Below are 14,571 nucleotides of genomic sequence, written 5' to 3'. Positions count from 1 at the left end.
TGTGCATGTCTTACAACAAGAACCCGTTTTTTACGAATTATTTTGTTAAATTACGATAATTGTGTCCTGCTAAGATTCGTGGTGTGTGAACGCAAAAATATTGGCAAATCTTTTTTTGACACTTGTTTCTGGTTTAAGGGGAAAGATTCGCAAAGAAAGATATGCCGTGTCTGAGCGTACCTACTGGAAATTAAAAGCGTTGTGTCTGCTCTATTTAAGAAAAAACTGAATAATTACATACGTATACTTTTTAATTGAGATGTCAGCCATCTTTCTGACGTTCAATGTAAGAGCATGTATACTAAAAATATACGAATTGCAACTGTACATATCTTATAGAATACTTCTACTCATTGGGGGAATCAGATCATAACAGACGTTATATTTAACAAAATGTGAATATTTCTACGTGTCGGAAACGAAAATAACCGTTGCTCGATTTGCTTCTTACGTTTTCTGCATGTTTCCATAAGTTTAGTCGTGTCCGGCGAGTATGCGTAGGATTGTCATTTTGACTTCAAATTAACGGTCAATTCAACCGCACTACAGCACTTGACGTAGAAGTATCTGATTTTGCGCAACGGACATTTGCAGCCAACTGTCAAACGTCTGTTGCTTGCAAGGTGGATTCAAAACATCAGGTGGTGGATTAGGGCCTTTGGGGGGTCGCCATAGTTGGGGGGACTTTACGTCATTTTAGAACCGTTGACCATTGGTTTCCGCACACAAAGCTTAGCAAATATAACAGATTTCGATTTGTTATTATGTGCATTTTAGTGCGTGTCTATTGATTTTATCGAAAAAACGTAATATATTAACAAAAGATTTGATCATTTGTTTATGCACGAAATTTAAAATCATGCTAGCATGAGTTCTAATCTCAAGTAAATTGCGGCCATGCGGCTCGTAGATAATGAGGAATTAATGTAAAAATCGAAAAAAAAAAATAATGATTTCTTAATTTTTATCATCAAAAATGTCGAAAACACAAAGAATTCTAGAATAAATTCACAGAATAACACAAAATAACACACTTCAATGTATGTTTCAATGTTAAATAAGAGCTCACAAAGTCCAAAATATATTTTTAAAGAATATTTATTCGAAAAACTGGGGTAGATAAATTATATGAACAAATTTAATTAATGTAAACAAAGTTTGAATCCTGGGGACCTTACGTCAAGTGACGAATTGTCAAAATGCACCAGAGTCCACCATCTGATATTTTTAAATCCACCTTGGTTGCTTGGGTAGGTCGCACCCGTTTGAAAGCGTGTGCTTAGAATGTTTTTAATTAAGATCGAATCCAAAAGTAAGGTCTGAAAAGGAGCATTTCTTCCAGTTCTCTGCGGGTGTATAGTGTTGCAAGAAAAAGCAGCAAATTGTGCAAAACGATAAAACATATCCGTGTGCTGGTGGTTGATTTATGAATGCATTGAAAGTTCGATTGTGCGCATAAAACTAAACAAACTGCTAGTTATCACACCCGCAATCCGGTCAACAGGATGGAAGGTAACGCCAACGCAAGCATCCCCGCAGTAGCATCATCAAGGTTCGGGTTCCCCCGATCGATAAACGGAATGAAAAGAAACGCATCCTTGCGAAACGGGGGAAACAATCGTATTTGCTCCGGTGGCATGTGTTGTGAGGAATTGCACCACACGTGCACTGAAAAAAAAAGAAAAGAATTCTAGCGCCGCTGGTTGGCGAGAGAGAGAGTTTATGTTATTTTTATGCTCGAACGCAATTGTAACAATGCCGCCCGAGAAGTCTCCGTGGAGGAGGAGCAGTGTTTATGTTTGCGGTGCCTGGTTGCTGCGCTCGTTGTGCGAGAGATGTAAATGAAGTACATCGATCGCACTCAGAACGATTCAGACTTTTAAATAACTCACCGTTTCGGGGTCTTCCATGGATGAGAGGAAGAAGAGGAAACGAATAATTTAATACACATCTGGTTTCTTAGCATTTGTTTCCATGTTTTTTTTTTGTATACTTTGCGCTACCTTTTTGAGTTTCTGAAAAGTCAATGAACTAGTATGCCGTATTAAAGGCATTTCTGTGTCGGTCTAATCAGTGTGCGATTCCTTTCTTATCTTTAATTTTCTCTTCCTCAAATTTTCCTCCGTCTGCGCCCCGTAATAGCTGAAATGGATGAAATCATCGCCGGGTTAAAGAATGCAACGCTGGAGAAAAGTTCTGAACGTGCCCTACCGTTGCTGAAGCAACTATCCGATGCGGAAACGAACCTCTGTGATAAATACGATATTAAGAACGATTTGCTGGAGCTGCTGCAGCTGCCCGATGCTGGCGTGCAGATACAGGTGGCCCGTTGCATTGCCGAGGTGGCCAAAACCGAACATCAGCGAACCAAGTTTTCCAAGGAAGACATCATCCGGCGGCTGACAGAGCTGCTGCAAAGCCCGGCAGCGCAGAACGGCGGTAACGCAACCGATCGCGCCGCCCTCGAGCTGGCGACGCAAATTTGCCGCGCCCTGGGCAACATCTGCTATGCGAACGACGAGGCGCGAAACATTATCAAAGAGCTCGGTGCCGATGAACGGTTTTTCGCGCTGCTCGATTACGACGTCGATACGGACGACGAGGACCGGGAACAGTTTGTGCGCGTTCGCTGTGGGCTCATTTCGAACTACCTGCTGGGCAGCGACGAGATTGCCGAGCGAGCGGTCGAGCTGAAGCTGATCGATCGGCTGGAGCGAATCCTGACGCGCTGCCTGTGCGATGTGGACCGGCACGAGGAGCTGCTGCTGAGCATACTGCCCCCGCTCAGCATCCTGACCGAGCAGATCAGCGATCTCTACTTTGCGCCGTCGCTGAACAAAACGATCGCGCAGATTTTGGCCAAATGCACCAACCCGGACATTGCCGAGTCGTGTCTCGCGCTGCTACACTACGAGGCGCAAAACGATGACGTGAAGCTGCTGCTGGCAGAGGAGGGGCTGTGCGAAACGATCTACCAGCTGCTGGAAAAGTACAAAACGTTCGCCAACACGGACGAGGCACGCGTACTTATGAAGCTGGCCTGCGACTTGATTGTGCTGATACTGACGGGAGGTAAATAGCTTCTTCGACTACAACCTCTTTGCGAATGTTGAATGGGTTTCTTCTTCTGTTTTTCTTTAGACAAATCGATGCACTATCTGTACTCAACGCCACTCTTGAAGTGCATGGAAGATTGGCTAGATTCGTCCGACGTAGAACTGCTAACAACCGGCGTGCTTGCGCTTGGAAACTTTGCCCGAACGGACAGCCACTGCATTCATATGGTGGAGAACAAAATTATGCACAAACTGCTAGGTATGTCTATGCTTATTGCTTCCACAGAAATGAAGGACAGGACTTATTTAAAATCCTTTTTCTTTCCCATTTCCTATCGATAGCTATTTTGGCTAAAAATAATGGAACGGAACACCAGATGACGCTTCAACATGCGCTGCTAAGTACACTGAAAAACTTGGTTATACCGAAACCAAATAAGGCTGCCGTCATAGAGGCCGGTTTGGTGGACATTATTTTACCAATGCTGGAAATACATCAAGCGCCGGTAGTGTTCAAACTGCTCGGCACGCTACGAATGACCGTCGACGGGCAAGGTTGGTTGTTTTTTTGTCAATTTTCATCGATTTCTTGCAACCGTGTGTTAAATTTCCCTTTTTTTTTTAGAAAATCTTGCCTCCCAGCTGTTGCAAAACGAAAAGCTAGTCAAACAGCTGGTACACTGGAGCCAAACGTCCGAATTTACCGGCGTCCTGGGCGAGTCGTTACGGCTGATGGCATGGCTGATCAAGCACGCCTACCAGCAGCGCGACAGCAGCGCAAAGGCAGCGATGGACGATACGGGGCTGCGAAAGTTTGTCGCTATCGAGGGAGCGGTCGCCAGTATGGTCGGCATGCTAGCCTCAACGCATCTGGTGATGCAAAACGAGGCCCTGATTGCGTTGAGCATTTTGACCACGCTTTACCACAGCAAGGCGGCGTCCGAGAGCAACACGCTGGACGAGCTGCTGGTGCAGGCCGACGTCGGTGCCAAGCTTGCCGAGCAGATCACGCTTAACGGTGAGTCGATGACGAAGGAGCTGGTGGAAAACCTGCAAACGTTCGTAAAGCTGCTACGGTCGTCGAGCGACGCACTGGTGGCCCATTTGCGCCAGCACAACATCGAAGAGCTGCTAAAGACGATACCGAGCTTGGTGGAATACTGTACGCTTTGAATGCATTTTCCAGTGAATCTAGCTTCTACTGGGATGATCACAACACCATCTTACTTTACGGGGGGGAAAACATGATTTTCATTTCACACGATTTCCTTCGATTTCACGCAAAGGTAACCGATTTATCAACGTTACGTTATCAACCGAACGGGAACAGTCTTGCACAGGACCAGTGTTTGATTTTCACCTGAAAGCAATAGAGTTTTAGCCATAAATAACGATATTGATAGCGAACCGTTCGTTGAATAGAATAGATTGTTTGTGGCATTTTACAGCAAATGACATTATCGTACCATTCTATACCATTCTATGACAATCTGCATTAAAACGAGGAATCTACTTTTAGATTTGGGTAAACACATTTTAGTTTACTAGCAGGCGTGCAAATGGGAATATTAGGGCCAAATACTTGATTACAGGGTTTTACAGGAGTTCTCATAGCTCTCGGACACTTTATTGCCTCTTTCTTACTCGAAATGAACTTAATGTAATGGGAATTGGACTCTATAGCACGTTTATTGGACAAATCCAACAGGAATTTCCAAGGAGCTTGTCCAAAAAGGGTGCCATAGAGACCAACTTAAATCATATGAAGTTCACTTCCCATAAGAAAGAGGCAAGGAAAAGTCCCACAATTATGAGAACCACTGGAAAGCCCTGTATGAAACCAATCGTACTTCTACCACTACATCTATCCCCCTTTTAATACAATATGAATCCGATCAGCACACAACGGATGGCAAGTGGCAAACAAAAAAATGCATTTAACAGTTTTCTAGCCCAATTTAGTTTGTTTGCAAAGCATCAAACACCGATCACCCGATGTTGGGAGACATTTTCAAGAGCAATTTATAATGTAAGCTTTAATTTACATAAACACACAGCATGGATAGGATTAGCGATTAAGAGCAAAAGCGTGTATTTTGAGCATTGACACATAAGAAGCAACAACCGTTCGTTCACTCGGCGTGAATAAAAAAAAACAATACTTAACCAATGATAAAAAAAGCTATTAAGCGATAAAAATGACAGTTCAGTTTCTTAATATACATGAGATCTAGTGAAAAATGAGACGCACAGCATTACAAAAAAAAAACACACACACACACACTCACATCGACAAAAAATTCACACACACGCAGCTTCGCGATTTGTGCAACATAAACACAAAGCATTAACCTCTAGTGAGCAGCAAACAGCAGCAAGAAGTAGAGAACAAAGTGAGATATTTTGAGCCGTTCTAGCAGTTTTATCTCTTTTTGGGCATTTGAGCGTGTAGAGTATTGCAAGGTAAACATCCAGTTTTTAATAGTGTGTAAGAGATATCATATTTAAAGTGGCATTACCTCGATTCGATCAACCAGTTATATTCACTTTACAGTGAAAGAGTATGATAAGCGTTTACCGAGCGAGTGGTTTAGGTATGTTGGGGCAGAGGTGAAAGTGCAGATAAAAGTGCACGTGAGCAGCAATAGCCGCAATCGTCGTAGCTTGTTGTTGACACCGCGTAATGAGCTAAATCGTAAAAATATATATATTTGCTTGCGTAAGAAAACAAAAACTCTCGAAAACAATTATGCTTTGCTAAAAAACAACTGAACGCACTGATCTTGATAATAGAAAATTTGAAAAATTATGTTGCGCAAATTCATCACGCCTCTGTGTTAGGATCCCAATTTCATTGAATTCTAACGCAACAACGACAATTATCCAATAATGTGTATGATCATCACATTGCTTCGGGCATTTATACCAATGGCCAAGCTGTAGTATCCCCTAATAATGGCAACAACATTGGTTCGCCTGCGGCACCATGTCGCCAACACTTGAAAAAGAGTCCGTTATAGATAGCAGAGATATTTAGCGTCTACGTAGGAGTGTTCCCCCTAAAGTAAACAAAATCATACGTCAGTATTTTACTGCATTTAGCTATCTTAACGTAACACACACAAACCAAGCCTAAGTGCATCAACCATTATGCAAATGTGTATGCAAAAGTGCATAGTGGACGAGCACGGAACAGTTTTTCGGTAGTTTTGGGGCAAGTCCTCTATCCTTCATACACAAACACACATGGCATACAAATCTTGTTGCAAGCAAATCAACAAATAGTAAAAATACCAATATAGGAAATATGCAAATGGTAAGCAATGTTTTTTCAACGATGAATTTAAACAAACCACAAATACTCCGACGATTATATTAGTATGCGCAGTTGAGAGCAACACCGGAGCGTTAGTTGAGAAATAATAGCACAAAAGCAACGATAAGTTAAAATGTTTGAGCTAGCAAAAAGCAAAAAAAAAGCAAAGCAAAAAGAAAGAGACTTTTATCAAACTGTTCAGCAAATTCAACATTTCTCAAAACTGGCAACGCGCGCACATTCTTCCGAGCAGAATCAAGATTTTTCAAACTGACATTTTCATCTCCAACTTTCTCCTCTGTGTAGAGTTGAGTATCTTGTTTGAAATCCCGTAACCTACTTTGAACTACTGTTACATATGACGCATGTGTAGTACATTTATGTAGTAACGCGTCCACCGAACCAGATAGAAATTTTACAAAGAAATCTCCACTTCACAGAAAAGCGCGCAAACGCAAAGATCCCGTTAGTAGAATGAAAAAAAAAATCAACCACAACCTAACGGCCCCCATATAATGCGATAAAGCGCAGCCTTTTTAGCACTGTTGCTAGAAAGGGCAGCGTGAAACGGTACAGTTTAACAACAAAAAAAAGAAAGAAAAAATAGTCAGTAAAAAGTGATGAAAATAGGGCAATACGAGTGTTAAAATAATAATAATAATACAAATGAAATAATAATATTAATAATTACACTAATAATCAAACATACATACAAATGCAAACATTATGTGATGTTTCTTTTTTCACTAGAACTATAGTGTGCAAACAGCGCAGCAAAGAAACCGTGTGCCCGGGGCTAAGAGAGATTGTCTGTTTCACGTGCGTAGGCACACATATTTTGTATTAGCACTTTCCTGCTATTGTATAATTTATTTTCTAACTTATTCGGCTTAATAAATTTTTTAAAATACTTCACAACGAACGCGTCCTAGTTGGTAGAACATAGGAAAGAAAAAAAAACACCGTTGTACGATGAAATACTATTAATCATTTGCGGTTGATACGCGAACGATCCCCGTTTTCTCAATACCTTAGCCAACCAACTAATAACGCTTTTTGTACACCGATCCAGCAAACGTTTATTTTCCTTTATCTCGTGCTAAAGCTTTATAAATGCTTTACCCCCCCACAAGCCTACTATTATATTGCATATGTTATAATATATAAAACAAAAAAGTTTCCATGATGACCATAGATAAACGCAACGTCTTGTTACCTTTTTGTTTTCTTACGAGATGGAGAAAGTGTTATTTTATCTTAGCCTATATTTTGCTTTTCCCAAAAGCGCTCGTCCGTTCGACTGTGACCCACCCATGCCTCCTAGTACCGGTGGCGACTGTAATGCATCTGGGGAGGTGGCTGTTGCTGCGGATTGCTGATCGGTGGCGGTCGCGCCGACGGGTAACCCTGCGTGATGCTTCCGCTCTTCGGCAGCTAGATGGCAGCAAGAGAAATAAAAACCGTGCGTTGCTTTTTTGTGGTTTAAGGTCTTACAATGATTCAGTATCAGATGGTGTGCGCGCAACGGACGTGTGCACCACGCGCAAACACGGTGCAATCAGCCAAAACTTAAACGTATGCAAAACTTAGTATGAAGAGGTTAAGGGATGATAGAAAATGATGGATGGTATCTAAATCGTTGTTAGAATGTTTGTACAAGCGAGGTGCAATGTGCCTGTGTGGTTCGTGTTTTCAGTTGTCATCTGTTTATTGAAAGATATGTGTGGAAAAATAGTAGAAAAAAAACAACCAAACATAATCCTAATAGAAGTAGAAAGTCCTAATAGCTTTACAGGGTTAAACGAGTAAAATGCAGAAGAAGTACATTAGTGACCAATCGTGCTGGTACGGTACCAACCATCGGGTTAAGACAATGTGTGAACCCTTCCAGTATATAATGGGTTTAGTAACGTGTTCTGTGTAATACTAACTCTACCCCGCCGCGTTCTAGGCTCATTATGTAGAAAGGTGTGAGTTGGTGTTCGAGAAAAGGGCGGAAAGGGTTAAAAAACTTCCATCGTCTTGACGTCGTCAGCGTGGCATTTCGGATACATACATCACGCGATAGGAAGGAATAAGCCAAAATAAAATAAATGGAAGCAACATTGTCTAGCGTGCTACGTGCATAAACGTAACCGTGTGCGGATGCGTGTGAGTGATAGGAAAACATAAGCGATAACCGAAAAAGCCGTCCGTGTCAGCAGTACTTGGATAAGTCAATGGCGCTTACTTGCTGGTTGGTAGCGATCGTGTGCATTTGAATAGCGGCTGGCCGCAGGCTGGGCGCGTACACGATCCCCTCGGGCAGGTGGGTCGCTACCACGCCGGGCGGCGGCTGCGCCTGGGGCGGCACGCCCTGCAGCTGCCGCAGATCCTTGCGCTCGTCGTGCTTGACGAGCTCGATGTGGTACGGCACGAGCCGCTCCTGCGGGATCTTCTCGATCGTGATGGTTTTCATCGGTGGCTGCTGGCCGTGCATGGCCGCGACGGTGTGGTCCAGCGTCGGGATGTGATAGAGGTTCGCTTGCGATGGCGGCAGCGGCCCCAACTTACCGCTAACGATCAGCTGCTCCGGTTTCGGCTGCACCATCGGACCGGGCTGGCTCGGTATGTCCACGTACTGGCGCATCGGAATGGTGAGGCTGCTCTGGTACGGGTACAAAATCTGCGGCTGCGGCGGTGGACGGTTGTCCTGCGGGTTTGCTGGCGGGGCGCCCGGATAGAAACCAACCGGCGGACAGTATTGGGACTCTGGAAAAGCATAAGAAGAAATCATTATTTGTCTCGTACCATGGGCGAGTTTTGGAAGCTAGCTAAAAAGAGCGTTTAGTTTTTGCTTAACTTTTTTTTTTAATTTACATTTTACACACACACACACACACTCACACACGCACACCCATACATACAAACGCAACTGCACACACGCGCATTTTACTTTATTTACATACGCTAACAGATTTTGATGCTATATGAAATTGTCTAAATCTAGTCAAGACGTTTTTCTCCCTCGCTTCTGATATTATCTTGACCATGTTGAACAAGCCATTTTGCATTTGTTTTTCTTGCAAAATATCAGTGAAATTGAATTTGATGCGATCAACAGATTCGACGTCAAGCTAAATGTACCTTTCTCTTATCTGTATTTTCAAATACATGCTACTGCTCTTGCCTTAATTTACCCTTACGATACAAAGTAACAATTACAACACAATGATAGACTTCTTGTTGGCAATACCCAGTTTTGAGAGGTGTTGTGCCTTATACATAGAACCGATTGAAGGATTAATAATGAACGAAAGTCTAAACCAAAATGCAACAAACCATTCATAAAATGACGCCCAAGCTACAATGTCTGATGTGTTGTTAAACAATGAAATACTTATATATCATAAAACATTCGCGCTTCGTGGGGACTGGTACGTGATATTGAAATAATGTTGTGTGGCTCTACGTATGCACTTAGGAATCAAGCAGCAAAAGCAAACTTATAAGGTGTATGGATAAACTCACTTAATATGTGATGGGGATTGGAGGTTCGTGCTAACTAAAACCGATCTTAAAAACAATTACCAAAGCATGACAGTGTTAGGGGTCTGATCGGGGTTTTGGTTTAAAGGCGCAGGGTGGGAAAACAAGGGAAATCATTTTAAAAGGCCAGCTGTGCCAGGGGACCACGGTACCACCCAAGCATTGATGAGGAACTAATCATACCGGAATGAAGGCTAAATGCTAAATGTTACTCAATTCGCACACTTACACACATTCCTCTAAACTATATTGGTTTGATTTGGATGTTAGGTGTACTGTAACCATACCATCAAACATTTGTCACACCAAGCTAATAATAGATTTCGCACGACCATTTTTACACTACTTCGGAAATGCCTTCAAAACAATTGTTATCAGTTCTTAAAAAAAAAAACGGTTCGATAGCTTTGTTTTCTTTTTTTTAATTGCAACTATTTTGAAGGCATTTATGATTACTCGTGTTTTATTCACTTGCACGAGCATATTTGGTGCATTGAGTAACGTACTAAACAAAGATGAGTTAAGAAAATAAAAGAAAAACAAAACAAAGAGAAAATATTATACAATATTGAATTCAACTCACTGTTCCACAACACGGCACGGGCCACCTCTCCGCCCCGTCTACCTTCCTCGATTTCTGTGTTATTCAAAAATTGACCATTTGATACCGCGAATGGGAAACGAATGCGCAACGATGAGACAAAATCATACGGGAGCGTAAAGGGAGGATGGGGGGAAGTATATAGAAAAAAGAGAGAAAGAGAGAAAAGGAAACAAAATGAAACGTAAGAAACATGTCGGAGCGTTACATCAAATCAAAGGGCAGCCAAATAAGGCGTTGGTGGTTCGTAGGCGCATCTTGTTTACGCAGCGACCAAGAAGAGGCATTTGGTGAGATGAAGCTAAAATGATGCGAAACACACATCAGCATAGTCTGTTATCGTAATGGTATAAGTTTTTGTTTTTATAATAAACACAAAACAACAGGGGACGACAATTAATTCACAAAACTCTTGTGTTTGCAGCGGCAAAACCCTCCAGCAAATGGGTGAGAGACGGCTTATGAACTGAAAGGTTGACACTTCATGAACTGAACTGGGACTGAGGGCTAGAAACAAAAGATGTGATTAAAACATTCAAACCGTTGGCGGCAGAGTATTGCACAACGAAACGAGTCACCGCAGTGCACAAACGAGTTTGTGCGAGTGAAAGCATCAATCCTCGCAGAGTGCACCTCCTGGTTGACCGTGCGTGCCAGGAGCGGCTCCTTCTCCGTGTCTCCGGCTCGGAAACCGGACCGGACAGTGCGGTACGGTACGCGAGAGATCGTGGATGGTAGTACTTACTCTGCGGCATCGCATAGGGTTGATTGTTGAGATTGGGCTGCTTATAGTAGCCCTGGACGTGCTGTACGGGCGAAGGGCTGTGGGTGCGTTTGCCCACATTCACCTGCGGGTTGCCCTGCAAGTTGGGGTAAGCGTCGGTGAATATGCGTTCCGACGAGAGCATCACTTCGGGTTGACTCACTTTATGCATCATATGCTGCTGCTGGTGCGGTGGCATGGACCGCTGAGGTAAGAATATTTGCTGCGGAATATTTTGTATCGCAAACATCTCCCTAATGAAAATCCAAAAGAAAAAAAAAATAGGAACAATGTTGTCAATACAAAGTTCCCACCGTACGCAAACGATGAGCATGCCGCCGGCGTAAACTCACTCTTTCATCTGCCGTTTCCTGTTGTCGTCTTCGTTAAGCACTTTTTTCAGCTGCAGAAACAGCTGCTGCTTTTCGTTCCGCAGTTCGTCCAAGTTCTTTTCGAGCATCAGTATTTGCTCCTTCGTCTCGCCGAGCGTCATGACGTCCTGCTTTTCCCGTTCCTCCCGCTCCCGTCGCAACCGCTCCTCCTCTACCTCGGCCTGGAGCTCTGTGTTAAAATGGAAGCCGGAACAAAAACAAAAAAAAAAGTTAGCTTACATGTGAATGGAATCGATGCGATTCTGGTCAAGAGCAAATGTACCTTGCTTTTTCCGTTCCCGTTCCCGCATGATGTGGCGCTTCAGTGCGTTCCATAATTGCTCCTCCTTTTCCGTTTTGGCCGCAGGCTGCGCTGGCTGTTGGGCTGGCATCTTTAGATACTTTTTCGCACTCATTTTGTTGCGTTTCGTAGCAATTGTTCTGCAATATATTTACACTGCGCTGAAAGTCACTGCGTTAGTCTACGGGTAGTCGCTTTCTCCGTTGTTTGCACAAGCTAAGTGGGAGATATTATTCGTTTTTGTTAATTTCTTTGCAGCGCCAGCTTCCTTTGCAAGATGTTTGTGTTTTCTTTTCTGTGTGCGGTAAATGTCAAACCGCCCCAAACCTGGTGAAAAATAAACAGGAATGCCCGGCTGTCAAGGTACCGCTGCAAACAATGTAAACAAACGCACCGCTGTAAAAAAAACAATATAAATTCCCTGATTAAAACAATTATGATATAAATTATTTAAAAATCCATTGTTTTAGAATGGAAAAAACAAGAAATCAGAATTGTACGAGGATGTACTCTAATATTATTGAATGTCCGCTTTTCGAACCAGCCCGGTGAAAAAGAAAACCGTATACCTTCAGTCGAAGCTCGATGGCGGCTAAACAACTTGCCAAATTGCTGTCGGCACAAGTGCGCCAAAATACCAGAACCATATCCAGTCGTACGTTCGATAAAATGCCGGAATCGCAAGGAAAAAGGGGTGCCTTTATCGTGCTGGAAGGATGTGATCGCACCGGCAAAACGACGCAATGCAAAACGCTGGGTAACTATGGTGCCGGAAGCCTTTGCCGGAAGAGGGATTATTTACATTGCCACGGTACCGGATCTGTTTTCAGTTGACAAATTGATGCAGGTGAACATACGAGCCCAGTACATGAACTTTCCGGACCGATCAACCCAGTGCGGTCAGCTGATAAATGGTTATCTGACGCGCAAAGACGACTTCACGGACGAGGGCATCCATCTGCTGTTTACGCTGAATCGCTGGGAACGGATGAAGGAGATGGAGAAGCTGCTGAAGGCTGGCGTCAACCTGATCGTTGACCGGTACTCCTACTCGGGCGTTGCATTCAGCAGTGCCAAGGGTCTCGATATGGAATGGTGCAAAGCGCCCGAGTCGGGGCTGCTGAAGCCCGACCTCGTGATACTGCTTACTCTGTCGATGGATGCTCTGGCGAGGCGCGGAGGCTTCGGTGACGAGCGGTATGAAGTGGCCGGCTTTCAGAAGAAGGTGATTGAGCGGTATGGCATGCTGAAGGATGACCGCTACTGGAAAGCGATTGACGCCGATAAGACATTCGACGATGTTACCGCAGTTCTTTACGAGGAGGTGCTACGTGCAATTGAACATTCCGGCGACAAGCCGTTAGAGAAGTTATGGTAAATGTTGTCCATGTCCCCGCAACGGTATGCATCGTGCATTTAAGATAAGCTTATAAAGTGTTAAAATTGTAATAAGAAGACCATGTTGCATGTAGAACCAAAAGATGCAGACAGAGAAGTTCGGTATCATATACGATGTTTGAAATACATTTTTAAGGAAAGGTGAAGTTGAATTGATAAATTGCTTTTGAGTTTATGGTGTTTAAAATTATTTCCTATTTTATGCGCAAATGGTAAACATCCGATCCCGCATAATCATCAAAATTATACTAAATGATAGTTGAATAAAAAAATGAAAGCCTTATTCTTGCTTCGTTTAAATAACATCGCAATCCGCGCTGGATTTGCGATGAATTCCCGGTGCAAAAAGGAGTAGAGAACAAAAGACAAAAAAGCTGCTGCTGCATTTACACGTTGAAAATGAGAGAAAATGATTTCGGTGGGTATTGATCAAATATTGTGAAACATAAAACGTATGGCAGTTATCCTAGACCAGAAATAAGTAAATATTATATTTTGAAATATTTTATTAAATTATTTTAAATTATGTTATTTTATACTTTATATGGAAGATTATCCACCTTGTGCCGGTGTCGTGGTACAGTCGTCAACTCGTACGACTTCATGACATGCCCGTCATGGGTTCAAGCCCCGAATGGACCATGCCGGCATACGACCATGGTACATGCAGGCCTTGACCGACAACGGTTGTTGAGCCTAAGAAGAAGAAGAAGAAGAAGAAGAAGAAGATCCACCTTGTGCGTGGGAGTAGGACATAATAAGTGCATTGAGAATAAACCATTAATTAATAATTAATTAATTCATTTCTATAACCACCTACCCGTGTATGTTATGTTCATTCATTTTTATAATATTTTTTTTTATTGAAAAATCGAATCGATCCAATTTTCAGAATGTCTAGAAAAAACATGTTTTCAAACAGTGGTAAAAAAATCAGAATTTTAATTTTTTTAAATGTACTTTAAAAAATAAAATCAACTTTTACCCCTTACTTCTATAACCACCTACAAGTGTTGGTAATACATACAATAAAAGATTTTGGTTGCAGTTTAGTAGTTAATTTTGTAATGATATGTATAGTAATGCATGTACTTATATTTATAGAAGTAATTCCAGAAGTTTTTTAGCTCCAAATATTCTACTAAAGTCATATAGATAGAAATTATTGCCCCAACAATCGGGACGACGTGGAGATCTATTAGGGCGGTGGCAACACTTTTTAGCATGCGATTTTATC

The 14,571-nt window shown here is 42.5% G+C and overlaps 3 protein-coding genes across 6 annotated transcripts; 2 read left to right on the top strand and 1 right to left on the bottom strand.

Annotated features, from left to right (window-relative positions):
• The first annotated feature begins 1,240 nt into the window (after positions 1-1,240).
• LOC1274980 (GTPase-GDP dissociation stimulator vimar) lies at positions 1,241-7,290 on the top strand. Its single transcript, XM_061648494.1, has 5 exons — positions 1,241-1,512; positions 2,143-3,072; positions 3,142-3,315; positions 3,399-3,611; positions 3,682-7,290. Exons 1-5 carry the CDS (start codon positions 1,506-1,508, stop codon positions 4,227-4,229), a joined length of 1,872 nt encoding a protein of 623 aa, XP_061504478.1. The 5' UTR covers positions 1,241-1,505; the 3' UTR covers positions 4,230-7,290.
• Positions 7,291-7,425: 135 nt separating this feature from the next.
• LOC5667391 (G protein pathway suppressor 2) lies at positions 7,426-12,261 on the bottom strand. 4 transcript variants are annotated; one of them, XM_061648497.1, is made up of 7 exons: positions 11,919-12,258; positions 11,618-11,825; positions 11,428-11,518; positions 11,247-11,361; positions 10,484-10,537; positions 8,603-9,123; positions 7,426-7,806 (listed from the first exon to the last, which is right to left on the bottom strand). In XM_061648497.1, exons 1-7 carry the CDS (start codon positions 12,049-12,051, stop codon positions 7,693-7,695), a joined length of 1,236 nt encoding a protein of 411 aa, XP_061504481.1. In that variant the 5' UTR covers positions 12,052-12,258; the 3' UTR covers positions 7,426-7,692. The 4 variants fall into 4 exon arrangements, with proteins under 4 accessions (XP_061504481.1, XP_061504479.1, XP_061504482.1 ...); XM_061648495.1 differs by having other exon boundaries at positions 11,247-11,518; positions 11,919-12,261; XM_061648498.1 differs by lacking the exon at positions 10,484-10,537 and having other exon boundaries at positions 11,919-12,259.
• Positions 12,262-12,508: 247 nt separating this feature from the next.
• On the top strand, positions 12,509-13,494 carry LOC1274977 (thymidylate kinase). The gene is made up of 2 exons (XM_314179.4): positions 12,509-12,693; positions 12,767-13,494. The coding sequence occupies exons 1-2, from the start codon at positions 12,522-12,524 to the stop codon at positions 13,312-13,314; spliced, it is 720 nt and encodes a 239-aa protein (XP_314179.4). The 5' UTR covers positions 12,509-12,521; the 3' UTR covers positions 13,315-13,494.
• The last annotated feature ends 1,077 nt before the right edge of the window (positions 13,495-14,571 follow it).

This window comes from Anopheles gambiae, chromosome 2, assembly GCF_943734735.2.
Source record: "Anopheles gambiae chromosome 2, idAnoGambNW_F1_1, whole genome shotgun sequence".
NCBI lineage: Eukaryota > Metazoa > Arthropoda > Insecta > Diptera > Culicidae > Anopheles > Anopheles gambiae.
This window is presented reverse-complemented; position numbering and strand designations above follow the sequence as displayed.

Coding starts and splice junctions, on each gene's coding strand:
- LOC1274980 (XM_061648494.1), top strand. Junction 3,073..3,141: donor TGTGCTGATACTGACGGGAG/GTAAATAGCTTC, acceptor GTTTTTCTTTAG/ACAAATCGATGCACTATCTG. Junction 3,612..3,681: donor AATGACCGTCGACGGGCAAG/GTTGGTTGTTTT, acceptor TTTTTTTTTTAG/AAAATCTTGCCTCCCAGCTG.
- LOC5667391 (XM_061648495.1), bottom strand. CDS start 12,051: ATGAGTGCGAAAAAGTATCTAAAGATGCCAGCCCAACAGCCAGCGCAG. Junction 11,519..11,617: donor AGGAAACGGCAGATGAAAGA/GTGAGTTTACGC, acceptor GATTTTCATTAG/GGAGATGTTTGCGATACAAA. Junction 9,124..10,483: donor CCGTGCCGTGTTGTGGAACA/GTGAGTTGAATT, acceptor ATGCTTTTCCAG/AGTCCCAATACTGTCCGCCG.
- LOC1274977 (XM_314179.4), top strand. CDS start 12,522: ATGGCGGCTAAACAACTTGCCAAATTGCTGTCGGCACAAGTGCGCCAA. Junction 12,694..12,766: donor GACGCAATGCAAAACGCTGG/GTAACTATGGTG, acceptor ATCTGTTTTCAG/TTGACAAATTGATGCAGGTG.